Source organism: Acanthochromis polyacanthus, chromosome 3, assembly GCF_021347895.1.
Source record: "Acanthochromis polyacanthus isolate Apoly-LR-REF ecotype Palm Island chromosome 3, KAUST_Apoly_ChrSc, whole genome shotgun sequence".
In the NCBI taxonomy this organism is placed as follows: Eukaryota; Metazoa; Chordata; class Actinopteri; family Pomacentridae; genus Acanthochromis; species Acanthochromis polyacanthus.
Window position 1 is genome coordinate 12,805,421 of NC_067115.1, and position 27,873 is coordinate 12,833,293.

A 27,873-nucleotide genomic window follows, 5' to 3' on the forward strand; every position below is an offset into this window, starting at 1 on the left:
TCCCCACAGCAATATAACTCTTCAATATGTCTGGAAGTTCACAAAAAGACCGTCATTCTGCCCAATTAAACCCCTGTACATAATGGACACCTTACATTCTAAATATTGTTCTTTACATCTGTAAACTGATCTGCACCTATTTACATCATTGCACATCTAAGCACATTCTCATTTGCACATTTCTGCATCACTCGTGTATATTCTTGTAGATTTTGTTACATTTTTCTTTCTGTATTATGTTGTATTTTATTTTATTTCAATCTATTTAATTTGATCTTATTTTATTTTATATTACCTTCAATTTATACCTGACCCTAATACTCTGTGTCGTCTTGTTGTTTGTCCCCTTGTTGTTGAATACCCAGCTGCTGTAACAACAGAATTTCCCTCTGGGGAATAACAAAGTCGGGCTGCACAGTGACGTAGTGGTTAGCACTTTTGTCTTGCAGCAAGAAGATCCCCAGTTCAAATCCCGGCCTGGGCCTGGGATCTTTCTGCATGGAGTTTGCATGTTCTCCCTGTGCATGCGTGGGTTTTCTCCGGGAACTCCGGCTTCCTCCCACAGTCCAAACACATGCTGAGGTTGATTGATTATTCTAAATTGCCCATAGGTGTGAATGTGAGTGTGATTGTTTGTCTGTATATGTAGCCTTGCGACAGACTGGAGACCTGTCCAGGGTGTCCCCTGCCTTCGCCCGAGTCAGCTGGGATTGGCTCCAGCACCCCCCGCGACCCTAGTGAGGATAAAGCGGTGTATAGAGAATGGATGGATGGATGGAATAACAAAGTCTGTCTAAGTCTCAATGCTTGTGATCGGAGAGTTTGGATGCCACATGTTTGGGCACTTTGTTGTGTTTCTCTACGTGTTCCTAAGCATTTTTTGACCTTTGCATTGAGAGTTTCTGCAACAACCCTAAGATGGGTTTTACATGTCAAAGTAACATCTACATGAATGGAACACAAGGTTTCTCTGCAGAACGTTATATCAGGATGTTCATTGTTATTTGCTTCAACTGTCAGTGGTTTTACACGGTGTATATGAGTCACATGGGGCAACACAAAATATAGTAGGCCAGGACTTTTGTCATTCAGACACATAGAAATTATGATAATGTAGACTGTTGTGACATATCCTTGACTATCTCTGCTCCAAAATCATTTATGAGCTTAACTCTCTCATGTCATGAGCAGTTCAAAAGTCTTTTCACAGACTGGAGAAGAAAAACGCTTTTCTTAAAGACCTCTCTGGTGAAAATCATTTTCTTACCTTGTTATCGTGTCCATAAGTTGTTTTTTACATGCTGCAAGACATTTCAAGAGCAAAATAATTTCTACTTAGAAACTGCAGTGTACTGATGACATTCTAAAAAACACGAGTTCAGACTATAGACTGTTTGACTCAGGCAACCTTTCATACATAACAAACCTCAGGACCCAATCTTAAAAACTTGCAGGCTTTCTGTGTAATTACTGTTCTTCAGAATCAGGTTTTGTTATGAACATGGTTTGCTGAAATACTCTGTTATTGCAACTCTCATTGTGTAGCACAAGTAAGCTTTTCAGTGTTTTAGCATAGTCATGGGTTGTGGAGGTGGTTTTTTCTTTACCTTAAGCACAATTAACTATTGAACTGACCCTAAAAACTTGCAGGTTTTCTGTGTAATTTTCCTTCAGATTAAGCTTTCGGTTCACATGCGTATGGCTGAAATACTCCATTACTACAACTATCACTGTGTAGCACAGACAAGTTTCACGGTATTTTGGCAAAGCCGTAGGTTGTTACTCTGGAATATGTTACGAAATTCATATGCTAATATAGTGCATTCAAATTCTTCTTTATCTTTACCGAATCAGTGAAGTATACAAACTATCTAAAGTAGAAGTACCGTTTCTGCAGCATTGGAACAATGTTATGTTATTATTATATTACTTTTTTTTTTTAATTGCGAGCAGTATTTTATTAGTGTATTGGTCAAAGTGGTATCTTTTTCTATATACTTCATAGTTTAATCTACAGCTGATGCTTTGTGTGAAAACTGATGGCAAAGCTTAAATTTACATTAAGAAGTTTGAATAGTCATAAAAGGCTTCACTAAATAACTCTAAACTGTACTTCAGCATATTATCCATCACGTGCAGTTTTTTATCGAGCCTTTCATGTTTTTAGTGACTATCAGCAAGCAATTTAAAGAATTTGACATTTTAAGTGCATTAAACCTATCAGAAACACATTAGTCTTCACACCACATACACACATTCCATTGCTGCGAGAGACGCACTGTGATTGGCTGCAGAAGCTGTCAGTCACTGGGCGCTGCTGTCTGATTGGCTGTCTCTCCTCTCCGTTAGGCTGGAGTGCGCCGTGCTCCGGTTTGATTTCTGTCTCTGCTGTCTGTTCGGTGCTCCGTCGGTCAGTGTTATTGATGTTTTTTGCCTCGACATTTCCATGGTAACTGTCCGGTCTAAGGTGTGATCAGCAGCGAGGAGCCGAGCGAGTGTGCGAAGATGGAGCTGGAGGAGAAAAACCCAGACCCAAAATACGGTAAGAGGAGCTTTGTTTCACCGCTTTCTGCTCGATCTTTGATTTCTTTTCTCCAAACGATCGAAGAAATGGAAACAATGACTGCAATGGATGGATGGGTGTGGACCTCACGGGGCTTTTGCGGATATGGAGGCATCTTCATCCTCTCCGGTTATTTTTCTGATTGGATTTAATCTTTATTCTCTGAGAAATGTCCAATAAGTAGTTTTTCATTTTACATTTTACAATCCACAGTGAACGGATTGTTGTGTTTTTATCTATGAACAGATTGTCTTACAACTAAATATATCTCCAGATGACACCAAAACTCAATCGGATTGATTAAAGTTGGGTTTTTTTTAAATAATTTGAGACTTCTTGTGGTAGACGTAGGTTATACTGAATTTCATAATAGGGTTATTTTGTTGCTGCTGCTGCGGGAAAAACACTAAAACAAATTAGTTCAGTTATCCTCTTTTCTGTGAAACCATTTGTTGTTTTGTAAATTGACACATTTGTGCCAACATAACATGTAAACTTCACCGATTTTAAGTGATTCTCAAGTTGTTTCTGTTTGCCTGCACATATCATGGAAAATTCATGCTCTATATCTGCCAAACATATGACTCATTGCTAATCATTATGTGTGTCACACAAGCATATTTTTTCCCCCAGCCATACAGAGTTATCAGGCCTGCCACAGCAGCCTGGTGTGGTCTTCTCCTTGTGTCTGGGCTGGGTTGTTGATATGGATTGTTGAGTCATGAAGTTTTCGTAAGCAGTGTTATCCTTTGCTTTAATGCCCCATGACAACACCAGAGGATGGTTACAGGCGTTTCAAAGGCAAGCCGCAAATCTCTACGCTGGAATTTCAGTGGGAATGCTGCACTAATGCCGCCTCACTGTTGACTTATTCCTTCTTTCACAATGCTATGTGAAATGTTAAGTGCACGTCCTCCCCAGTCAGGAGCATTTCCTTGTGGCTTTCCTGTTGCCATCCAAACAACTCTTTTTCCTCTACTCCCTTCCCCCCCAGTGAAGACTGAAAGGTCAAAAACTGGAGATAAAGCTTTATATGATACATGCATTCCAGCTCAGCAGTATTCTTTCACTTTGACACGGGAGAAATCCTTGCCTGTTACATTTCCCTCCTCATATCTAGGCCGGTGTGCGTTCAGGCAGGCCGCTGCTTGCACTTTCTTGGACTGTGTTCAGCCTTGTCTGTCCTACCCACTCAGCAGACACAGTCAAGACGCTTCCAGTCAATACTGAGCTGGCAAACACTGGGATGCATTGCCACACTCGCTGCATGTACACACCACTGATAAGTGTTTCATAATGATCCCCTCTGATGATTTAGAGTTTTGGGGAAAATGGGACTAACTGTTGCTGTGTGATCCAAGCAGTGACTGTAAGGAGTACAGTGATCTAAGCCAGTGGCTGTCAAGTGTTATTAAGCTCTGAAATGTGTTTCTTTAAAAAAATATGTAGGCCGCTGACCTCATTAGTGGCTGTAAAAGGGGAGTTTCTTTGAAACTGTGACAGCTGGAGCAGCAGAAGTGTAGTACACAAAGTAGCTGCTGTGATTCTGTCCCGTGCAGTGATCGTGGTTAATCAATTAGTCATGTTTGTCTGGAAAGAAAGATGCTCATGTCAGGAGTAAGAGCAAAGGAGACAAAATGTATTCGTACTGTCTCTTTGCATGTGCAGTCTGTGCACTCAAACATGCACAACCACAGCAGCCACTAAACCATTAAAGTAGGCAGAGGAAGGTCCATCTGATAACCCCTGTGGGCCCATTAGAGAATCACATCAGTCATGACATCATCGCTCTCTTTAACGCACACACATGCAGTTATTCCACTCTTTGCATTCACACTAAACTCATGTACAAGAAAAAATGGATTTCAAGATAGTAATTACAGCTAAAGGTTGGATTACTGGCAGATGTTTTTAACTCTGGGCAGACTTGAGCGTACACTAATGTCTGGAGGGCCCTTTGGGTTTTCACCATCTGGGCTCCTGAAGGTGTGTAATGAACTACCTGAGGAACCCAGGTTAGCCCAGTTATAATTGAATAAGACTGCACTGTTAATAAAACCTCTTCCTAATGTGGCTGCATGTGCTGTATCAGATAGACATCTTCAAACTACTGTTGTATCAGTGGTGCCAAATACGTAAACAAACAAGACCATTTACGAGATATTTGGCAGCCTGTATAAATAACAACAACAACAAGACAGACAAATCTGCTGGAAAGCTTTTCGGCACAATCAGAGATTGTCTTATGGCACAAACCAGTCAGAGAGCCGCCTGCTCCTCTGGTCTCTAATGTCTCACTTTCACAGATGGTTCTACAAATGAAAGGCTGATGGAAAATCTCTTTCAATGTTTATCCTCATCAGTGACGAGAAAGAGGAAATGTATACACACACAGGGATGCCAGCGAGGCAGAGTAAGACTACACAGACCCTTTACACTTTCTAATAGCAGCCAGGATCCTGAACATATCAGCACTCAGCATCCTGTTATTTTATTATGCATATTTTATTCATGTAAACCCAGTTGGTTTGATAAGAGTTGTTGCATTCTTCTGATATCTCTATAATTAAAAGCCTGAAACTGAAATAAAGTCATAAAATGCCCGTCATATTTTTTAATTTTTAATTTTAGATTATTTTTTTACACAATCAACTTCTAAATTCAAAAATAACACACAGTTAAGAGCCCGATAAATACATAGATTCTGATATCATCTGCTCATTTTTGCCAAGAAGCAACAAGAAATTGCAATTGTGCTGGCAGCAGTGTCTTCAGTGCATAGTTTGTACATAGGAGAGCACTGATGAGTTGAATTTTCAACTGTAAAATGTCACCATTCTTTAATTAAACTGAATTTCAGGGAACCTTATTAAGCAAAGATTTGCTTATGTTGTGCTTGTACACTAAAAAAGTTGGATACTTCAGGGGATACACTGTAAAAAGTGTATTGGAGCTGTAGTTGAATTACTGTTTCAAATTAATTTCACTTATTTTGTCTTTGGTAAGGACAGGTTGCTTTAATGGATTTTATCAATTTGAAATGTTACCTTACTAGCATTCTAATTTCTGCAAAATTGAGAAAATTAGGTTTAACATTGTATGCCTGATTTCATGACGTCCATGTTTCTTCAAAATGTTGTATTGTAGCTCATCTGCCTTTTAGAGTAAAGAAAAGAACCAAAGCTTACACTTTACTTTGGGGTGAAGCAAATGCTTAAGTTGTAAAAACTATCAATTTAAGTTTGACTTTCCTTAAAATTCAGCTGCAGCGATGCAAATTGTTCATCTGAGAGGATGATTTATCTTTAGTACATCTAACTTAAATCCGTTCATATTCATATTCATATTAATCATTAGTTTAATTTGGGAAAAAAATGTTTAATTGTGCGTTACCAAATTAAGCATTTGAGTTGGTCAAACTATTCTCATTTTTCATTTTTCAGTGAGAGCTGTAGCTCTCTGAATCTGCTGCTTGCTAGTTAGCTTAGCTTATCAGAGAATGTAAACATGGGGAAACAGCTAGCCTGCTACCAGCTATTTTAAATCCGGCTAGTTAGCTGCTGAGCTAACTGAACTCTCTAAACCCCAAGCGGTTAGAGTTAGGGTTTTTCTTACTCACCGTTGGCTCATTTTTAACCGCAGTAGCAAATCAAAGACCTCGATGGAAACAGCACAACCATGGCTAGAAGTAGAGAAAACTCAGAAGTATCTTTCATGCGTTTGACACCGTTGCAATACCATGAATCAAAAAAAGAAAAAGCAGAAAGTTGAATTTCTTTGATTTTTTGTTTTGCAAGAATCGAAATATACCTGGATTCAATATGTGCAACGTTTTTCCAAGTGTTCACAGGTGTTAACAAAGCTGAAACATGTAGTGACTCTACACACTATTGATATTTCACTGCTTACATTTTAATTTATGTTCATACTCATCTGTCTGCTCTGTGTATACACAGCTTGCAGTTCAACTTAAACATACAGTAACTGAATTTTTGTCGTGACTGTTGATGGTTGATCAGTCACTACTACCTTGATGGTTGCTCCAGGGATTGCTGAATTTTTTTGCTTTTTTGCAGAATCTAGTTTCATAAAGAAATTTATTTTTGACAAATTTTTGAATGAGATATGTAGAATAAAGGGATTTTGGTGAAATATCACAATTTCAAGCTTAGATTTGGTTACGTTTTCGACAGCACATCACACTCGAGTAATTGAAAGAATGTCACAAAGTTAAAAATCGGATGATTCATTCTGTTTTTACAGTTTCTGGCTCCCATAAATAGTGTAAACATTTGTGATTTTCTTTCAAGATAACGTACTTTTCAAATCTGTTGTCAGGTTTTGGGGTTCAGAGAGTTAAACTAAATATCTCTTAACTGTAAATTCATATTTACTGGAGAGATATGAGAGTGGTATTGATTTTCTAATACTCTCAACAAGAAAACAATTTTAGGTGCTTCTCAAAATAGTCCTTCTTCCCAAAAATACAGTATCTGTCTGGTAATGCAGGTGAAAAAGCTGTGATTTTTAGGAAGAATCAGACTGATTTGCGTGTCCAAGGATATGGTACTGTCACTGTATCAGATTAGGTCAATAGTTAGCATTGTGTTTCACACTATGCCATGCTTTTAGGCTGTCACATGGCAGCGGAGGTGGTTCTGTGCCACCAGAGAACATGTAGGATGGCCTTATCTCAGATGTACAGTTCTGCTCACTGCAGCGTACGTGCAGACACATGCACCAAGCATCATAACCAAATCATTGTCTTAACAAAGCATGAAGCCATTTGAAGAAATCTTTGTCCATTGTTCAATGTGAAGAGGAGGACGCTGTCAAAATTCTGTGAAAAGCTGGAGAAGGCAGCTTAAAGTCGAAGCAGGAAGCTGAGGAAACATTGCGAGAAGAACTGCGTAGTAGCAGCAGCAGCGTTTTCTCTTTTTTTTCTGAGCTGATGTTGTTGGGGTGACATATTTTTGGGAGGTGAAAGTGCATGCAGCTGCAGACTGTAAAACAGCTGCACAGCATTTGTCATGTTGATTCAGTTCACTGAGCTGAATCCTGAAATAACTGTTATGATGGTACAGCTAAAGACTGTTTTCATTTCAGAACCTGAAAACCCACCACTGGAACAAACACTAGCTGCACTCAGATGGCTACGACTCACACATTTTAGTCTTTATCCAGTTTGGGCAACAGCAGGTTCTCAGGCGCCACAACTCTCTCTGTTTATTTTAAGATCCCCTCTCAATTCCTCCATCAATACTGCTTTTGCTGCAGCTGCACTGAGCCAAGAGAGATGGCAAAGAGAGAAATGGAGAATAGGAGGTGACGGCAGAGCTTTGAATACCCTGAAAGAAGGAAGTGAAGAGTTTAAGGTCTGAGGACATTGGCCCCATACAGGAAGGACACATAAAGAAACAGCAGCAGTACGCAGCACACTGAGAGGAACTAATAATACCCACCATAACACAAACAAAGAGAGAAATAACGCCGGGATGACAAAATATGAAAGAGCAGGTACCGTCGCTGTCTCGCTTTCTAAAATATCACCGAATGTCTTGTTAATTTCAGCTTGTTGGATTGCAGCGTCTCATGGGTCACTGAGCTTTAAGTGTTGTTCTCACACTTCACTTAGAGCAAAGCGACACTTTGCAGCTGCAGTATGTGGGCAGATAATTTGTGTGTTTCCTGAGTGTGTGACTGAATTTGAAGTAGCAGATAAACTGTATATAGGCACTGAGCAGATATAGAAAGTAGCGGTAGCCTCTAACAGCCGCTTTGCTTCTGTAATAAAGTGTTTAAAGAGCAGCTCAGTCGTGCTCCATTATGATTCTTCATAAAGGGTGTGGCAGACAGTCTGGTTATCTCACAAGAGGATGTAGGTTAAGGAGATGGTGTTTTTGCTGAGTGTAGCTCTTCACATGGTTGATTTCCTGTGTATTTATGGTGCCATGTCGGAGTGCATTTGTGTTTTCTTAAGAGAATGTTGACTTTCAGCTCAGCGATGTTCTCGCTGTAAGCAGAGTGGGCTTGGTCAATGTTTTCTCCTCTTACCGTGTCTGAGGTGTTTCCATGGCGGCTGGTGATGTCCACAGGGAGCTCACACCGTCGCCGGGGAGCCATTTTGTGGGTTGCTAGGCATGACAGTCAGGCAGAAGAATCCTTTTGTTCTCCACAAGTCTTTGTCAATACGTGGACTCACTCTTCAGTGCGCACACTAGTATCACATAAACACATTCTCCTGACTGATATCCCTTTAAAATAGAATGAATTTTAAATGGTGAAGGATTTCATGGTCTGTTCGATCAAGAAAGATAACAATTTGCACACAATTTAATAACTTGTGTATGTGACTTGTGTTGACAAACAAATGTACTGAAACTCATTTGTAGCTCAGTTTCAGTTTTGGTTTTAAAAACACATAATTCAGTTGAACAAATTAATTACATATGATCCATTCTAGATGTACTCATGGAAAAGCTTTTGAATGATGGCTTTTTTTAGGAAACTATTGCCATGCAGTGAGACACCAACCTAATGTTGTGGTTGTGGTGTGTTGTTGTGTTGTGGTGATCTGGTTGTCTATATAGGTGCCATTTTAACTGCATAACGTCTTGCACATCACCAAGCCTACTGTGTCTACAAAGGGCTGCCTTATTTTCCTAAACCAGGGGTTCCTAAACATTTTCTGAATACACACTAACTGGCTACTCCAAACGTGGGTATAATTAGAACACAACAGTCTCACAACCATTGTATTATTTTGCGTTTTTTTAACATAGACTAGCAGCAGATTTCACTGGTCCAACTAATCTCCATGCATGAGTTAACATACAATGTGTCAGAGCAGCAGGCTCACAGGTTTTTTATCTTTTGTTACATTTATGTCATAACACATGCTATTTGTAATTGCTTTTTAATTTTGTGATTTCTAGAAATCATGTCACGACCCGCTCCTCAGTGTCCTGTAAACCCTCCCTGTGATAAGCGACTAATTATTTAGTCTGTAAAATCTCAGATTATAATGAAAATGGCACGTCACAGTTTGCTCAAGCCCCAGATTTCACACAGATCAGCTTGCTTGTTTTCTCCAATCAGCAATCCAAAACTCAGCGATAGTTTTCTTAATCATATAAAGGAAAAAAGCAGCAAATCCTCCTAAAGAATGAGCCATATATTTGTTTAAAAATTCGTTTGATGTAAGTCAAAGAATTAATTGATTATCAAAAGCTGCCAGTTATAATCTTTGTCAGTCAGCTAATCTATTAATTATATATTCACCCTTACTGTTCCTTGTTATTCATAATCAAAAAGTGGCAATTTACTGTATAGAAAGTATCCTGAATATTTTATGTGTTGGCCAACAGTCAGGCTCGACAAGAGGCAATAACATATTAAATATATAATAAATAACATTTTAAATATATAAATAATAAATTAAATATATAATATTTAATCTCTAATAAACTTAAGTGTAGTGTATTTATTTATTTATTGTATACAATCTCATCACTCATCGCTAAGGATTCCAAGTAAATTTGAAAAACAAGCTGGCTAAATAAGCTTATCTGGTATCCTGAGCACATAGAATCAGTTGGATGGTAGTGCAGGTGTTCTCTGGGTTTCTAAAGAGGTAGAAGAGTCTGCGCTTTCATGCAAACAGGTAATAGTGTGATGAGATGTACAGCGAGTAGAAGTTAAACTTCATACTACTTGTTTTCAGACATTATTGTACTTTCTGGTTTTGGTTATCTTTTGTTTTTTCATTTTGTGTGCTTTATTTAAATTTTTGTCTTTATGATACTGTGGCATGCCTGAAATAAATGAATCCATCCAAACAATACCTATACATCGCTTAATCACCTAAGCACACAGCCGCTGTGCAGCCCCTGAAATATATCAAATAAATCAACAAGTATAGTTGATTTTATACGCAATACAGTAAACATTTCCTACATTAGTATCATTGAAATATACCTGAATATTGTGGCATCAGTCTCAGCTGTCGTCTCTCTTGGTGTACGGGTCAGCATGACTGGTGACATATAGTAGTTGTACCCTTCTGAGTGTTTTTTTTTCTTTGCTCTTGTCACATATTTCTCATTATGAGCTCATTTGTCACTGCAGTATTAAATCTAGCACCTGCATGAAAATAGCACAGTCATGGCTAGAAGTAGAGAGAAATGGAAAATATGAGGGGAAAAATACATGGATATTTAACTTGTTACATTTTCAGTTTGTTTCTGCATTGGTTTCCTGTTGGTAACCTGCTGTTGTGTGACTTGGATGCTTGTGACTTCTCAGTTGTGGAGTTCATTAAGTTTTTGATGGAGTGACACACGAGATGTCATTTGTTGTAGGACTGTCAGAAAGTTGATAATCTGACAATTCGTCCCATTTTAACAGTTTGTGTCTTTGATAAATGGTGTCATTTTGGTGATTTTGTTTTCAAATACATGACATGCCTTCAGTTAAGAGGGTTCAAAGCTTTTAATTTAAGTTTATGTTAAATGGAAACAGTCAAAAGGATTTGTTAGTCAGTTAAAGAAAGTCCTTGAAGTGACACTCAGGTTTTTGTTAAACCAGCCTTTCTAAATGCATTCTGGTCTCATCAGACTGAAAGCAAATGACTGAATGAACATGAACAAGCCTGCTGTCTCTTTTTATCCTCAGGGGAGTCCAGGAAGTTTGATCCAAACTTCAAAGGACCGATCCACAACAGGTGAGGTATCTTAAATAACTGATCATTTCTGTGTTCTATAGTAACTAGATGATATAACATTTTGCCTCCTGTCTCCTCTCCTTAGGGGATGCACAGACATCCTCTGCTGTATTCTCTTCATCTTGGCTTTGTTGGGGTACTTTGCTGTCGGTATCCTTGGTAAGATTGATCATCTGTCCTTACAAAATGTACTATATGTTATTTTTAGGTATTTAAAACTGGTACAAATATGTTTTTCTCCAAACATATTTGGCTTTCTGCCTTCAGTAGTACTTTGTCTGAGATTGTTTCCAGTTTCTTTCCAGACTAATGAATCAAAACATTCTGACAGTTTCTGCCTTATATGCTGTTTTTTGTGTGCTGCCAAACAGTGTGAAATGTGAGTGGTCATACGTATTGGCTCTTCAGTCCACTTTAGTTACAATATTTACTCAAAGTTGATTCAGAAATTTCATAATTTAGAGACAATATAAATTACCATCAAAGCTAAACATAGACTGTACATTTACTTGAAACCCTGCATATATATATATATATATATATATATATATATATATATATATATATATATGTGGCAATCTTAAATCTTTCTTTACACATAGACTTCTCTCTGTATATGAAAGTGTTGGCTTCACGTGTGATTGAGCACTCTGGCCACAGATTTGCAATAGCTGCCAATAAATCCAGCTGTCAGACTGTGAGAAACTGGAAAATCTCAGAAAAAAATAATGTGAGAGAATAAAAATTAGATTAAAAAATATAATTAACTTTCACAGTTAAAAAAAACCCCATCCTGACAGCTGTGATGGAGCTCAGGACTTAATGTGAAGCCAACTGCTTTCTAATGAATAATTATACTGTAGCTTAAAATCCGTGTTTCTGACAGCCCACCTGTCTGTAGCAAAGAAAAGCACTGTCATTAGGTCTTGGCTAATCCTGTCCTCCTTGTTGATGAGCTTTACTATTTGAGAAATACACTTTACGGTTTTCTGTTGTCCAGATACAACCTTCCCTCTGTAAGGAAGGCACCAAAAGACTTATTCCTACTTTGATTTGTAAAAAAACTTTACTATTGAATTACTCTGTTTTCTGTCCTTCCAAAGAAATCTTCTCAACAAACTTCACGATCCAAAATGCAGCAGACGGAGAGAGCACATAGCAGTTTTAAAGGCTCCCTGAATTGCTTTTAGTTTTTAAATCTCTTAATGGACTTGCTCCCTACTATTTATCTGATTTGTTGATTAGATATGTCCACTTTAGATCCCTGAGATCCTCTTACTGTTGTCTCTTAAATCTTCTTCGGAGTAAAACTAAGATGTACAGATATTCTGCTTTCTGTGTCATTGGCCCTCTGGAATGAATAGCTTTTCAGAGGACATCAGAGCATCTGATTGGGTAGATAACGCCAAACAGAACCTTAAAATGTGCTCTTTTAGGCTTGCATTTATTAAGTTTTTATGTTGTTTCATGTAATTTACTGGTCTTAGTATTTATTATCACTATTATAGGTACTTTGTTATGGGGATTTTATCTGTTTTATTTAATAATTAATAACACTATATGATTTTAACCTTCATGTGTATTATCATATGTCCTTTTTGTGTGGTTGAAACCTCTAATTTTTAATTTACTTAGGCAAAATCCCACCATAGATATCACTATAGAATCTTAATCCCAATATCTAGACTTATTAATAAATAACACCAATCATGATCTTTTTGGCATAAACAGCTGTTGTTTTAATGTGATATATTAAAACCTTGGTCTGACTGATCAGCAGATTGTATGACAGGAAACAGACACCGCGCTGATAAAGTAAATCTAGCAGCAGACATTGGATAAACTGGAGAGAACAGTTACGCAGCGTCTTTTATTTTGATGCACTAAAGGTCACTGTGGTACCACACTGCTCTCAAGGCTGGGAATTCTTTGCCTGTTTTGGAAACAACGCTTTGTCTATCTGCTTTCCCAGACTCTAAATCTTATTTTTATTTTGAATCAGATGTAATGCTTTTGATTTATTCTTCCTTCTGCAGCCTGGTCTCAGGGAGACCCCAGAAAAGTGATTTATCCCACAGACAGCAGGGGGCAGTTCTGTGGACAAGCTGGAACACCTCTGGAGTAAGTCTGCTGACAATACCAACCTTTCACATGCAGATTATCTTGTGTATTACAGAAAATCATATGTATGTAGGACTTGCAGACAGTATTCATTGATTCATGCCTAATAGTTTTGTTTCACTGTCACACAACAGGAAGAAACCTCTTCTGTTCTACTTCAACATCCTGAAATGTGCCAGTCCTCTGGTGCTGCTGGAGTTCCAGTGTCCCACCACACAGGTGAGAAGCAAAACCTTCTTCCTCGAGGGATTATTACAGCTCATTCAAACAACCTAGTTAACTCTCATCACTAAATGTTTTCATTTGTGCCCAGTTATGTGTGGAAAGCTGTCCCGACAGGCATCTCACATTGATGAAAGCCAAGTTAGGCAACAACGAGGACCGAGAATACTACCAAAAATTCTGCAAGGAAGGAGTGGACTTCGCCGCACTGGTAAACATTAAAATAACTCTAAGAATGATTTTCTAAACATGCTTAAAATGAAACTGTGAAATGTGCAGTTTGACAAAAACCCTTAATTCAAGGCTGTTTTGCATCATTCAGCCTCCTCCTGAGCTCCTGAGTAAAGGCCTGTGTCCTGGCATGCTGATGCCCAGTAAAGCCTGTAAATAAGACGCTTTGTTTTCTAAATTTTTATTACTTCATTTTCATTACAAACTGCTGTGTCTGTTCTCACTGAAACAAATTAAACTCCTCCCTCCACAGTCACGCGTCGCTGCCTTCCTGCTCTGGGAACGATGAAAGGTGGGGTGGTGGTTGTCGGCAATGAGACCACGTTCGATTCTGGAGAAGGCGGCAGTATTAATGCCTCCGAGGTGCTGGAGGCATCAAAGTGAGTCTGTTTCCCACCACAAGCGCACCAGCGCAGAAGAGACGCCACAGAAACCTGATTAACACACTGATATACTGCAAAATACAGAAATAATTGCCTGGTTCTGGTAGGCTCAGCATTATGTGAACTCATTTAACCAACCTGTCATTCCCCTGAACCTCATTAAATGTGTGAAACTGGCATGATAAATCAAAATTGTCACTGAAAATCTGTTGAGAAATGTGTATAATTACCTTCGCCAGGAGGTTATGTAATCATCGGAGTTTGTCTGTTAACAGCATAACTCAAAAAGTCATGGACGGATTACCTGACATTGGAAAGTGAAGATTTATGCAAATGTTTGTGTGAATTACTTCAGCTAGAAGTAATTCACCCTGTAGGTGGGCCCACCACCTACAGGGCAGGAAGTCGGGGTAGGGTGCTATGCCCACCGGGCAGTAGGCAGGAGCGGGCGCCTGGGTGTGCCGCCCCCTGGTGGCGTAGACTAGCTCTGGGGACGTGGAATGTCACCTCACTGGCGGGGAAGGAACCTGAGCTGGTGCGGGAGGTGGAGCGATACCGACTAGATATAGTTGGGCTCGCCTCCACGCACAGCAAGGGTTCTGGAACCAGAATCCTGGAGAGGGGTTGGACTCTCTCCTACTCCGGAGTTGCCCAGGGTGAGAGGCGCCGGGCGGGTGTGGGGATACTCACAAGCCCCCGGCTGAGCGCCGCTTTGTTGGAGTTCTCCCCGGAGAACGAGAGGTTCGCCTCTCTGCGACTTCGTGTTGCAGGGGGGAAAACTCTGACTGTTGTCTGTGCTTATGCGCCAAACAGCAGTTCAGAGTATTCGGCCTTCTTGGAGTCTCTGGGTGGGGTCCTGGAAGGGGTACCGCCCAGGGATTCCATAGTTCTCCTGGGAGACTTCAACGCTCACGTGGGCAACGATGGAGAAACCTGGAGGGGGGTGATTGGGAGGAACGGCCTGCCCGATCTGAACCCGAGTGGTGTTTTGTTATTGGACTTCTGTGCTAGTCATGGTTTGGCCTTAACAAACACCATGTTCGAGCATAAGGTTGCTCATAAGTGTACTTGGTACCAGAGCACCTTAGGCCAAAGGTCGATGATCGACTTTATAGTCGTATCATCAGACCTGCGGCTGTATGTCTTGGACACTCGGGTGAAGAGAGGTGCAGAGCTGTCAACTGATCACCACCTGGTAGTGAGTTGGATCCGATGGCGGGGAAGATTGCCGGACAGACCTGGTAAACCCAAACGTGTAGTGCGGGTGAACTGGGAACGTCTGGCGGAGGACCCTGTCCGTAGGGTTTTCAACTCCCACCTCCGGAAGAGTTTCTCCTGCATCCCGGGGGAGGTTGGGGACATGGATTCTGAGTGGTCCATGTTCAAAGCCTCCATTGCAGAAGCAGCTGTTAGGAGCTGTGGTCTGAAGGTCACTGGTGCCTGTCGCGGCGGCAATCCAAGGACCCGCTGGTGGACACCAGCGGTGAGGGAGGCCGTCAGGCTGAAAAAGGAGACTTTTCGAGCCTGGTTGGCTCGGGGGTCTCCTGAAGCAGCTGACAGGTACCGGCTGGCCAAAAGGGCGGCAGCTGCGGCAGTTGCGGAAGCTAAAACTCGGGTGTGGGAGGAGTTCGGGGAGGCCATGGAGAAGGACTTTCGGTCGACCTCAGGGAAGTTCTGGCAAACCATTCGACGCCTCAGGAAGGGGAGGCAGGGCTTCGCTCAGGCTGTGTACGGTCGGGGTGGAGAACTGTTGACCCGTACTGGGGATATCGTCGGGCGGTGGAAAGAACACTTCGAGGAACTCCTGAACCCGGTAAACATGTCCTCTATGGAGGAGGCAGAGCCTGAAGACTCGGGGGTATCTGCGTCCATATCCGTGGCAGAGGTCACCGAGGTAGTTAAAAAGCTCCTCGGTGGCAAGGCGCCAGGTGTGGACGAGATTCGCCCTGAGATGCTGAAGGCTCTGGACATTGTTGGATTGTCTTGGTTGACACGTCTATACAATGTCGCGTGGGCATCGGGTACAGTACCTGGGGAGTGGCAGACCGGGGTGGTGGTCCCTATTTTTAAAAAGGGGGATCGGAGAGTGTGTGCCAATTACCGTGGTATCACACTTCTCAGCCTCCCTGGGAAAGTTTACTCTCGGGTGCTGGAAGGGAGGATCCGACCGATAGTCGAACCTCGGATTCAGGAGGAGCAATGCGGATTCCATCCCGGTCGTGGAACAGCGGACCAGCTCTTTACCCTTGCGGAGCTGCTGAGGGGGTCATGGGAGTATGACCTGCCAGTCTACATGTGTTTTGTAGATCTGGAGAAGGCCAACGACCGTGTCCCCCGAGGGGCTTTGTGGGGGGCATTACGGGAGTAGGGGGTCCGAGGCTCGTTGTTACGGGCCGTTCAGTCCCTGTACAACCAAAGTGAGAGCTGTGTCCGCATACTCGGCATTAAGTCAGACACGTTTCCGGTGGGTGTTGGACTCCGCCAGGGCTGCCCCTTGTCTCCAATCCTGTTTGTGGTTTTCATGGACAGGATTTCAAGGCGCAGTCGTGGTGGGGAGGGTTTTCGGTTTGGGAGCCTCAGGATCACTTCTCTGCTTTTTGCGGATGATGTGGTTTTGTTGGCATCCTCAGACCGTGATCTCCGGCATGCACTGGAGCGGTTTGCAGCTGAGTGTGAAGCGGCAGGGATGCGGATCAGCACCTCCAAGTCCGAGGCCATGGTTCTCTGCCGGAAACCGGTGGAGTGCTTCCTCCGGGTTGGGGGGAGTTGCTTCCCTAAGCGAAGGAGTTTAAGCATCTCGGGATCTTGTTCACGAGTGATGGGAAAATGGAGCGAGAGATGGACAGGCGGATTGGTGCGGCGTCAGCAGTAATGCGGGCGTTGTACCGGACCGTCGTGGTGAAGAGGGAGCTGAGCCGTAAGGCGAAACTCTCGATTTACCAGTCCATCTACGTTCCAACCCTCACCTATGGTCATGAGCTTTGGGTAGTGACCGAAAGAACAAGATCGCGGATACAAGCGGCCGAAATGAGCTTCCTCCGTAGGGTGGCTGGGCTCAGCCTTAGAGATAGGGTGAGGAGCTCAGACATCCGGAGGGAGCTCGGAGTAGAGCCGCTGCTCCTTTGCATCGAAAGGAGCCAGTTGAGGTGGTTTGGCCACCTGATTCGGATGCCTCCAGGGAGACTTCCTCTGGAGGTTTTCCGAGCACGTCCGTCTGGGAGGAGACCCCGGGGCAGACCCAGAACTCGCTGGAGAGATTATATATCTCGTCTGGCCTGGGAACACCTCGGGATCCCCCAGGAAGAGCTGGAAAGCGTCGCTGGGGGGAGGGACGTCTGGAACGACCTGCTTCGCCTGCTGCCCCCACGACTCGGCCCCGGATAAGCGGAGGAAAATGGATGGATGGACTTCAGCTAGAAACGGTTACACTTGTCTTCTTGGTTTATTCATTCTTGTCTAAGGACGTTCAAAACTGACAAAAGCAACTTTAGCTGCTGTAACGAGGTCATACAGTGATGCTACAGCAGTATGCAGTATATAGATGATTGACATTACAAGCACCAGCTCAGGTAATTTATGATGAGAAGGCTGCTTTAGCTAGAAGTGTTCCAATCTGTGAGTCCAACCTTGTGTCTGCTCCATTTGATTGTAGCAGACAACCACAAACTGAATGGAGGTTAAAAAACCATAAAATACTGTTTAATTATTATTGTTATGGGTCCACATTTGACTCCTTGGATAACATTTGCTCTGTATGTACCGGAACAGATGTACTCAGTGTTAATTTCGGACACCAGTAATTATTTTTGATACTAATTTCCCTTTGTTACAGGAAGTCAAATGTGGTTGTAGAAGCTCGACAGGTGGCCATGAGAATCTTTGAGGACTACACTCAGTCCTGGCACTGGATATTACTGTAAGTCTACTTCACATTTATGGCAACAGATTAAGTGTTGAATTAAACACCATGAGTATGACACACGGTTAGAAAAGCATCCGAGTGTTTAAGCCTTTGAAACTTTTTGCAGCAGTCCTGTTTTTACTCACAACGGGCTCATTTTTCACTGCAAAAATAAAAGTCCTGCACCTCTATGGAAACAAAACAGAAGTGGCTAGAAGTAGAGAGAACTCAGACACGTCTTTTGTGCGGTATGACACTGATAGAATTCCATAAATCATAAAAAGACAAATACGAATATTTTACAAACATTGAAAAGAAATGGAAATAGATGCACAACAGTTTTGGTTCCCACAGGTGTTACCAATGCTGGAAAAACTGTTGGCTCCACATACTATATTTTTTGCCAACTATACTTTAAAAATAGTTTTCGTACTTTTATACGTCTCCTGCCTTCTTTGTGTAAACACAGCCTGCAGTTCAGCCGAATAGTCTCTGAACGTTTTTTAGGAGACTATAAGTCACAGTTTATGCCTTTTCTGCATTGTATGCAGAGGAACGCAATTTTTTTGGATTTGCAGAATCTGGTTGTTGCAAACAGTTCATTTTAGGCAGATGTTTGGATAATAATATTGTAATTTTAAGGAATAATCAGGATTCTAAGTTTGGAGTTGGTCAGTTTTCCTGATGGGACTGCACATCACACATGATTAGTTTAAGTATCATCAAAATGTCAAAAATCTGACTATTTTTCCCTATTTCCAAATCTTTTGACTCAGATAAATGGTATAATTTTAGCAATTTTTAAAAGATCACATGCCTATCAACATGCCGTCCCCAATGGGATTTGGGGTTCAGTAGGTTACCTGTGTTCTACTAGTATGAAACCAGATTTTATGCATGGCTCCAAAATGACTCCATTTATAGCTCTCTAATGTGAGTTGTGTGTCTTCTCTCTGCAGTGGTCTGGTGATAGCCATGGTTGTCAGCTTGATTTTTATCGTCCTCCTGCGATTCCTAGCTGGTGTCATGGTCTGGCTCGTGATTGTTTTGGTTATCCTAGTGATTGGATATGGTAAGTCTTTAAAGATAAGGTTGTTCTGCCTTAAATAAAAATGATAACAAACTAGCCAACATGTCTTTTTCCAGGTATTTTCCACTGTTACATGGAGTACGCCAGTCTGAAAGGAGAACCCGGCGCTGACGTCACCATCCGTGACCTCGGCCTGCAGACCGACTTCTCTGTCTACCTGCAGATCAGACAGACCTGGCTGGCCTTCAGTAAGCACAAACACACTTTGATTCTGTGACATGGAATGCTGACGGATCCTGTTAAGATGCTGCGTTCACTGTTTTGCAGTGATCATCCTGGCTATTGTGGAGGTCATCATCATTCTGCTACTCATCTTCCTCAGGAAGAGAATCCTGATTGCCATCGCACTCATCAAAGAGGCCAGCAGGTCAGTCTGTACTGGGAATTTTTCCCAGATTTTAACTGTGCAGGATTTCTCTGTTTGGTTCTCTTGGCTGAAGCAGAAAACAAGATCTGTTCACTTGTTTTAAAGCTGCACCCCCCCGATATTTTCATATTAACAATGGATCAAAAAAACTGGTGAAACGTGAAGACTGAATAGAAGTAATTCACAGATAATTATCACCCAACTCTGCAGTTTCTCTCCTATCTATGATGCATTTTAGAGTCTTTCAGCTCATTTTTTTGTTTTATGGCTTGCAACTGTATTGTTGAGGTTTAGTTGAACAGCTCTCATTGACATAGTGGAGTGTGTTGCAGCTTAAGACTACTGTGTCCACACTAAAATATTTTCTTTTAAAAAACAATCTCCTGTCAGACTGTTTTTAGCCCCATTTTAAGAAATAATCTCTATACATACTAACACAAATGAAAAAGCATATCACCCCATTCATGTGCACTGGCTGAGTGTTTGTGTCCTGTTGTAAACAAGAAGCAGAAGCTTGGTTGTTTAGTTGAAGAAAATAATAGAAAGGAAGATGAAAAGTGGTGGCAATGTTGATGTCAAACAGTTACTTAAAGTAAGTAATGCAGGAGACATGATAGGGCTGGGACAAATCAGAGTAGGACACCTTGACAGTGAGTGATAAGATCCAATATGGAAACAGAAATGAGTGTCTGCGTCATTGTTTCCAAAAGTCTCCTTTTTTAACTGAAAAGCTTTCAAACTAAACTGAAGTCAGCAACATTTCCGAAAGTATTTATTTTAGCGGTCCTACAGTGCTGTAGTAATGTGCACATTTGGTATAAGTCTATCTAAATGTATTTGTTTTGCAGCACATTAGTGTGTATGTCGCCTGAGAGTCAGATATGTCCTCCAGGAGTTGGTGGAGCTCAAAGATCATAGTTAAATGAACCACACCGTTTTAATTTGATTAATCAGTTGTCCAGAGCTACACACATGTTGCTTTGTGTCTACTGTATGTGTATATAGGCACTTTAGGCACTTCAACTTTTAACAACATGATAATGTAACAATATGGAAATGGTTCATCTGTAGTTTTTTTTGTTCCACCCAAAAGATGAAAAAAAAATATGATTTGATTGCAGGAGGAGACCTTAAGTTATCAGCCTCAATTACCTCTATCTTTTTGAGAATAGTATTTCTCGACTTGTTAATGTAATGTTTCACTTTCTGTTTTCGTTGACAGAGCTGTCGGCCATGTTATGTCGTCACTGTTCTACCCACTGCTGACCTTTGCCCTTCTGGCTGTGGTGATCGCTTACTGGGCCATTACTGCTGTGTATCCTTTGATCTGTTCATGCTCATCAAAGACTCAGAACATAAATATGTCTCTTCAGAATAAGTCCCTCCTTGTATCCCTGTAAAAAGTGTAGCATGACTCTTGGTTGTGACCTTTTCAGAGATGTGCCTCCCTTGTTTTCTCCTTGACAGCTCTGACCAGCTTCTTATCCACATCTAATGAGCAGGTGTACAAAGTGTTCAACAACTCTGAGTGTCCGTTTTCCCGAGATACCTGCGACCCCCAGGTATGCTTCCAAATGTCACTGCTGCATTAAATAACCTTGCTCAATGTGTTTTAAGTGGAACATTTTCTAAAAAGTCAGCCAAAAAGCAGTATTTTGCTCATATTTTATCACTGATAGACTGGTTGTGTTGCTGTCTCCTTGGCCAGCACCACAGATCAATGTGTGAAAAATCTTTCCAGTAATTTCACACCTTGCTGCTTTCCTCCTGCTCTCCCTCCAGACATTCAACACCTCCAATGCTTCAGCTCAGTGTCCGGATGCAGAGTGCCTGTTTGCCTTCTACGGTGGTGAGACTGTCTACCACAAATACCTCATTCTGTTCCAGTTCTACAACGTCTTCCTTTTCTTCTGGTGTGCCAACTTTGTCACGGCCCTGGGTCAGGTCACTCTATCGGGTGCCTTTGCCTCGTATTACTGGGCCTTCAAGAAGCCCGATGACATCCCTGCCTACCCCATCTTCTCCTCTCTGGGTCGGGCTCTCAGGTTGGAAAACAGGAGTTTTTAATATAGATTTGTGTCTAATAAGGACTTGTCTTACACTAAATGGGGTATTCTGTTCTGTAGCCTCTAATTATAGTCAGTAGATGAGGCAGTTTAGTGCAGCTTGAGTGGTTTATGTTTGGCAGGAAGAGATGCACAAAGCTGGCAGGATTTTAAAGGAAAAAGGTTATTCATGCCAAGTAAAGCATATGTCGAGGTCAGTGGGTGGGTTATGATGCCAGTGTGGTAGAGAAAAGAGTCAGTGATGCTCACAGTTGACCTGTTTTCTCCTGTATAGGTACCACGCAGGCTCTCTGGCTTTTGGTTCTCTGATCCTGTCTTTGGTTCAGGTTATGAGGGTCATTCTGGAGTACCTGGATCACAAGCTAAAAGGTGGAGTATCTGGATCACAAGATAATTTAACAGTAGAGCAAATTTAATAAACTTTGGCTGCCTGTATCTTCTTCACTATCACGTATTTAACAGGGATCATGATAGTGAGCATTTAGGATTTTGTTGTTTCACTAAATAAATTCATGATGGAAAGTCATAGGTCAAAGTTATTCAGGTTATCTGATAACTGCTAACATAAAAGTGCCTGGTTAACCCCTTAAACTTCAGTGTACACCTACTAATTTGCATAGGAATTTCAAGAATGTCCGACGGCTGCAAACGCGATTATACAAACACTATACGCCGATGGAAAGCTTAGATTCTCATGAATCCGCCGGTATAAACCACTTTCAGATGTGATTACCACAGCGGGTGAGAAAAACACATTTGTCCGACAAAAACAAATATTCATCCATCTGTTCTCTATACACGGCTTCAACGCACACAGCGCGACTCACATTTCCGGGTTCATTATTACACACAGATGAAAATATTCCATGAAAAACAGCCATAATCCAACCTTTTACATCCAGACAAAAAAAGCCAGTAAACTATTTTGTCCAAAACATGTCCTGAAGTCGATATAAAATCCCCGAATCGGTCATTTTCAAGGAAATGCACCTCGCGATGCGCGTACAATATTCCCTGTATTTTTCGTCATTTTTTTAATTTAAAAATAGAATATTAGCGATTTTTTGTACTGAAAACGGCTGGAATTGACTGCAGCTTAAAGGGTTAAGATGCACACACTATATTCAGTGTTTTACAGTGGCAGATCTTGCATAGAATTATTAATATTGTTGGTTTCAGTGTTTATCCATTTATTTTATTACATCCCACCCACAATGCCTAGTTTGCACCTCCAATCTTTTCATACATCTCTCCTGTCCCACACATTCTTCAATCCCTTTTTCACACAGCGTTGTCTTCGTGCAGCAGATGCACAAATACTGTCCTTTCTGCCTTAATTTATTCAGCAGGGACAATTAAAAGTCATCCAAAGTACATATCATACCACATCTATTGCTCATACTGTTCATGCTGTATATATACTGCATACGTCTTATAGCATTAATACTGTTATACTTTTTATGTTGTTTCTACCATTATTTATCCCTACATGTTCATTTAGATGATCTATTTAATATTGTATTCACATATCACATCATATATTTATATATTAGTGTGTTCATAGCACTCTGTCCATACTGTTATTTCTGTATATATCTGTATATATTTTATATAACACACTTTATTGCTGCTTTTGCACTTCTGGTTAGATGCTAAACAGCATTTCGTTGTAGTGCTTGTACTCTGTGCAATGACTATAAAATTGAATCAGACCTAATGTCGCTTCAACCAAAGTGTAGCCAGAACGTAGTTAGTCGTCACATTATTCTGTTATTATATGTATACATCCTGTCTGTTATAATTCCTGCATCTTCTTTATCTGTCCATGCCTGCTTCTGTCCTTCAGGTGCTCAGAACAAATTTGCCAAATTCCTGCTGAGCTGCATGAAGTGCTGCTTCTGGTGTCTGGAGAAATGTATCAAGTTCCTGAACAGAAATGCCTACATCATGGTGAGCTGGCGTAACCAGATACGGATAAAAAAGAGATGCTCTCTGCTTTTTGCTTCTAATTTGTTTCAGCTGTGTTGTTTCATTTCATTTTTTACCAGATTGCAATCTATGGAAAAAATTTCTGTACCTCAGCTCGAGATGCCTTCTTCCTTCTAATGAGGAACATTGTCAGGTAGGGTTTCATTATATAGTGATATTTAAAGACTGTTACTGTTCCCCTTTCTGTCTTATTACAATAATATAATGGCATTTATAGACAGTGTGCAGCTAAAGCCCATTTAAATTGTGTCCTCATTTACATACAGGGTGGCTGTTTTAGACAAAGTGACTGATTTCCTGCTGTTTCTTGGGAAGCTCCTCATTGTTGGCATTGTGGGTAAGGAAGATTTCTATTTATGGATCTGAACACTGGGGAGAGATCTGTTTAGCTTTATACTTTGAATCCAACAACTCGCATTTTTTTTCTCTGCATAGGGATTTTCTCTTTCTTCTTCTTCTCTGGGAGAATCAAAGCTGTAGAGGAGGCTGCACCATCTCTCAACTACTACTGGGTGCCAATACTGGTAAGGACAGTTATATGTGTGTGATGTGATCCTTGTTTTTCTGCTCAGCTGAAGACATTAAATGACACATGTACCTTTGTTCACATAGACAGTAGTAGTGGGATCCTACCTCATCGCCCATGGCTTCTTCAGCGTGTACGCCATGTGTGTGGACACACTTTTCCTCTGCTTTTGTGAGTATTTTTTAATGCATGTAGTGGCCAGATCGCCTCTCTTCTTCCTGTTTACAAGCACTTATACAACTTTCTGAAGCTGAGCTGCTGGATTGTTCTTCTTTCTGCTTTGTTTCTGACTCTTCTTCTCTTTGTCTCCCATTAATTTCACTTTACTTTTATTTTCACACATTTCCTTTCTTTTATGCTTTCATTTTTCCTTTAATTTTCCATTAACCCATTCAAAAACACAACACACCCTCACGTTAAAAAGGTGAGGACTTGGAAAGAAATGACGGCTCCTCCGAGCGGCCTTACTTCATGTCCCCTGAGCTGCATGAGATCCTCTCCAAAACGAAGAGAGTGGAGGAAGATCGCGACGGCGTTGAGCAGGCAGACGCTGCCAAACAAGTGGACGAGGTGAAGCTGGAGGAGGAGACGCCTCTTCAGCAGCAGGACGGAGAAATTCAGCTGAAACAGCAGACGATGCTCAAGCAGGACAACGAGGAGGAGCAGCCTCTGCAGTCCAAGACGGATGCTGAAGACGAGCCAAAAGAGGAGAAGACAGAAGAGCAAAAAGTCAGTCTGACAGACGAGAGTGAAAAGAAAGAAGATCCAGTGATTATGGAAGTGGCAGAAGAACAGGAGGCAAAAACAGAAGAAAAGACTGAGGAGGCTACGGCTGTGGAGGCTGAGAAAGAGGAGACTGGTGAAAAGAAAGAGGAGCCTAAAGAAGATAATCCTCCGTCTGCACCACAGGAGTAGATGATGCAAAACAACTGAGGCCCCTCATGACGCTTATAGAATGAAAGATGTGCAACTTTGTGATATGGACCTGTTCAATGTACGGCATAAAACACGCTAAAAATTCAGATCGCCTTGCTATGTGAGTGGAGTGACATACGTGCGGAGACGGTTGTGAAGGTCGAAGCAGGTCAAAAGCCCAGTGCATCTCTGTAGCTTGAAAAAAGAATAACAAAAAACGCTCTTGTGTTGGTTTTAGAACAGTGTTGGTTTTTATATTGTGAAGATCTGTAGAACTTTGTGAGTGCTGAACCTGTGCCTGATTACTGTCACTGATATTTTGTTGTCTTAATCTTGAATGCACTACAGAACCACTTAAGTACCGTGTTTACAGTCGGAACAAACGCATCTCAACCGGCGGTGAATCTCTTTCACTGTTTACAATAATACCAGCTGACGCCAAAATGTTACAGACATATTTGATATACTGTGTGAATATTGGGTCTTTCTTTTTCCTATGAAACTCGTGTATATACAGTAGTGTACGTCTGTTATGTATTTTTTGGCTTCAGTCTCGCAGAGATCCTCGCCAAGATGGGATCCCGTGTATTGTATTGCCACCTACTTGCCTTGGTATTTCTGACTGGCATAAGTGCTGTGATTGTGTCGCCATGAGGCAACCATCATGACCTCTCGGACTCTATAGATTCCCTCCCCTCACCTGTTTACCGAGTCCACCTGCCTTGCTCTGTCCCTCCCCTCGGTCTGTCTCTCTTTCTCTAAGTGCTGCATGGTATTGACATGGCCTTTCTGAATGCTCGCAACTAACATCTTAAATCTCTGGATGCTTTTGTATCTTTTATCTCTTGTCAGTTGATTTTTTTCCACTGAAATTTACTGATGACATTCCATAGTTATTGGATGTAAATCTGGACTAAAAGTGATTGTATTTAATCATAGTTCTGTTATGGGAGAACACGTGTATTTTTGAGGTCGTTCGGTGTATGAAGCAGGTGAGTTTTCATGTCAAAGCTGGCCAAGACTTTGATTTTGTCTTTAAAGGGCACTACTGCAACTCTTTTACATGTCAAAATCAATTTATTAATTATAAAGACTGCTGGTCAAATGAAACCAGTTGTACAATGTGGTCTTTCGCTGTAATCCCTGGTTGCATCTAGGCGCTACAATTTTTTAATAGAAGCCTGAAGATTCTGAAAACTCTTTATCAGCAAAGCGATTGAGTTGCACCATGGGAACTGTAGGTTTTTGTAACGAAAACCAAGATATGTTTACTTCTGTTTTTTTTTTGTTTGCTTGATTTAGAGCATTGGGCCACAATTTTTTTTCATATTTAGCTGGTAACCTCTTAAAATGATGTGTATACTTGTGACCCCTAATCACTTGTTATGGACTTTGTGCAGAAATTATTTATGAGCAAACATAATAAACAATTCTTTGTAACCTAAATAAAGCTCCCCCCATTTTTTTATTCCTCTAAGGATGCCTCAGATAATTCTTGGGACTCTTTTAAGGGTCTCAGCCTCCAGGCTCCAGTGCAGCACTAAATGTACCGCTTTAATTTTTAATAAAGCTGATTAAAGCAGATGATACAAGCAGTTTAAATTACATTTCTGTGTTGGCATAACCTTGTGAAAATGTTGTTCCTCAACTCTCTCTGTTCATGTCACAGTGGAGGACCTGGAGCGGAACGACGGATCAGCAGAGCGGCCGTACTTCATGTCACAGAGCCTGCTCAGCCTCCTTAAGAAGTCCAACGAAGGATTCAAATCCGTGGACTAACTGTTTGTGTGTGTACAGTATGTATGTGTGTGTTTGTGTGTGCATGTGTGTTGTTTTACATTTTAAAAGAACAAAAAGAGGACGTACATGATGTCTGTGTCTTCCTGTCAAATGGGATTCATTTCTTTTGTATGTATGATGTTACTGTTCCTTTTATATTTTGTTACAAACTCAAGGACTGTGTCACCCAACAAGGGTAATTTTTTATCACAGAAGGAATACGAGAAATTAAGTAGCAGATGATAAATGTAGTTAATTTAAGCAACAGTTTGCCTTAATGCTTTCATTATAACTGTATAAACTGATATTTTTTTTTGATTGTATTGTGTCGTACAGTCTGTATGGAGGCTTTATTAGTTTAAGCATATTGCACTGATAAAAATTAACTCACCAAAGCAAAGTGTGGAGATTAACAACTCAGCTTGATATCCAGAGCCTTAAGAGATTACAAATGACCCAGGCTGTTTAACCTGGATTTACATTCATAATATTTTAAATAGCTTTTATTTTTACATAATCTCCACAGACTATAAAACATGTTAACTGTTATTGTGCAAATTTTGAGTTTGTAGAAGTTTTACATTGCCTTTAAGTTTGTTGTAAACTAATAAATGTTATGTTGCCATATCAGTATACACTTGGGGGAAATGACTTTTAAGTTCATTTGGGTAAAGTTTTGTAGGTTATTGTTTGTTTTTAATTAGCATTCATCTCAGGCAGAAATGGTTGGATAATGCAACACTTTATGAACAAAAATAAAAGTGGCAGATGAGAAAGATTTGGAAAATCGGAGCATTATTTTAAAAATCTATTAGAATCTTGCATCTACAATTTATAAACTTAAAATGTATATGTTACAGGTTGTTTCTGTCTGTGTGGGAGCCTGTGTTGTATTATTTTTTACAGCATAAGCATGTTACTTGTAGCATACTAGTTTTAAATGTCACCATTTAGTGGTAACATTTATATAAAGTAGCTTTGTTGCTAATTTACTGCCT

The 27,873-nt window shown here is 40.9% G+C and overlaps 1 protein-coding gene across 3 annotated transcripts; it reads left to right on the top strand.

Annotated features, from left to right (window-relative positions):
- Nucleotides 1-2,359: 2,359 nt before the first annotated feature.
- slc44a2 (solute carrier family 44 member 2) lies at nt 2,360-27,653 on the top strand. 3 transcript variants are annotated; one of them, XM_022205206.2, is made up of 22 exons: nt 2,360-2,542; nt 11,237-11,285; nt 11,371-11,444; nt 13,322-13,406; nt 13,541-13,625; nt 13,720-13,839; nt 13,951-14,011; nt 14,113-14,239; nt 18,075-18,158; nt 19,103-19,215; nt 19,290-19,421; nt 19,501-19,600; nt 20,823-20,915; nt 21,078-21,162; nt 21,383-21,645; nt 21,941-22,035; nt 23,513-23,616; nt 23,715-23,788; nt 23,922-23,992; nt 24,091-24,179; nt 24,268-24,352; nt 26,766-27,653. In XM_022205206.2, the coding sequence occupies exons 1-22, from the start codon at nt 2,506-2,508 to the stop codon at nt 26,873-26,875; spliced, it is 2,136 nt and encodes a 711-aa protein (XP_022060898.1). In that variant the 5' UTR covers nt 2,360-2,505; the 3' UTR covers nt 26,876-27,653. The 3 variants fall into 3 exon arrangements, with proteins under 3 accessions (XP_022060898.1, XP_022060889.1, XP_051801512.1); XM_022205197.2 differs by lacking the exon at nt 26,766-27,653 and adding an exon at nt 24,606-26,546 and having other exon boundaries at nt 2,362-2,542; XM_051945552.1 differs by lacking the exons at nt 2,360-2,542; nt 26,766-27,653 and adding exons at nt 7,971-8,080; nt 24,606-26,546.
- Nucleotides 27,654-27,873: the final 220 nt, after the last annotated feature.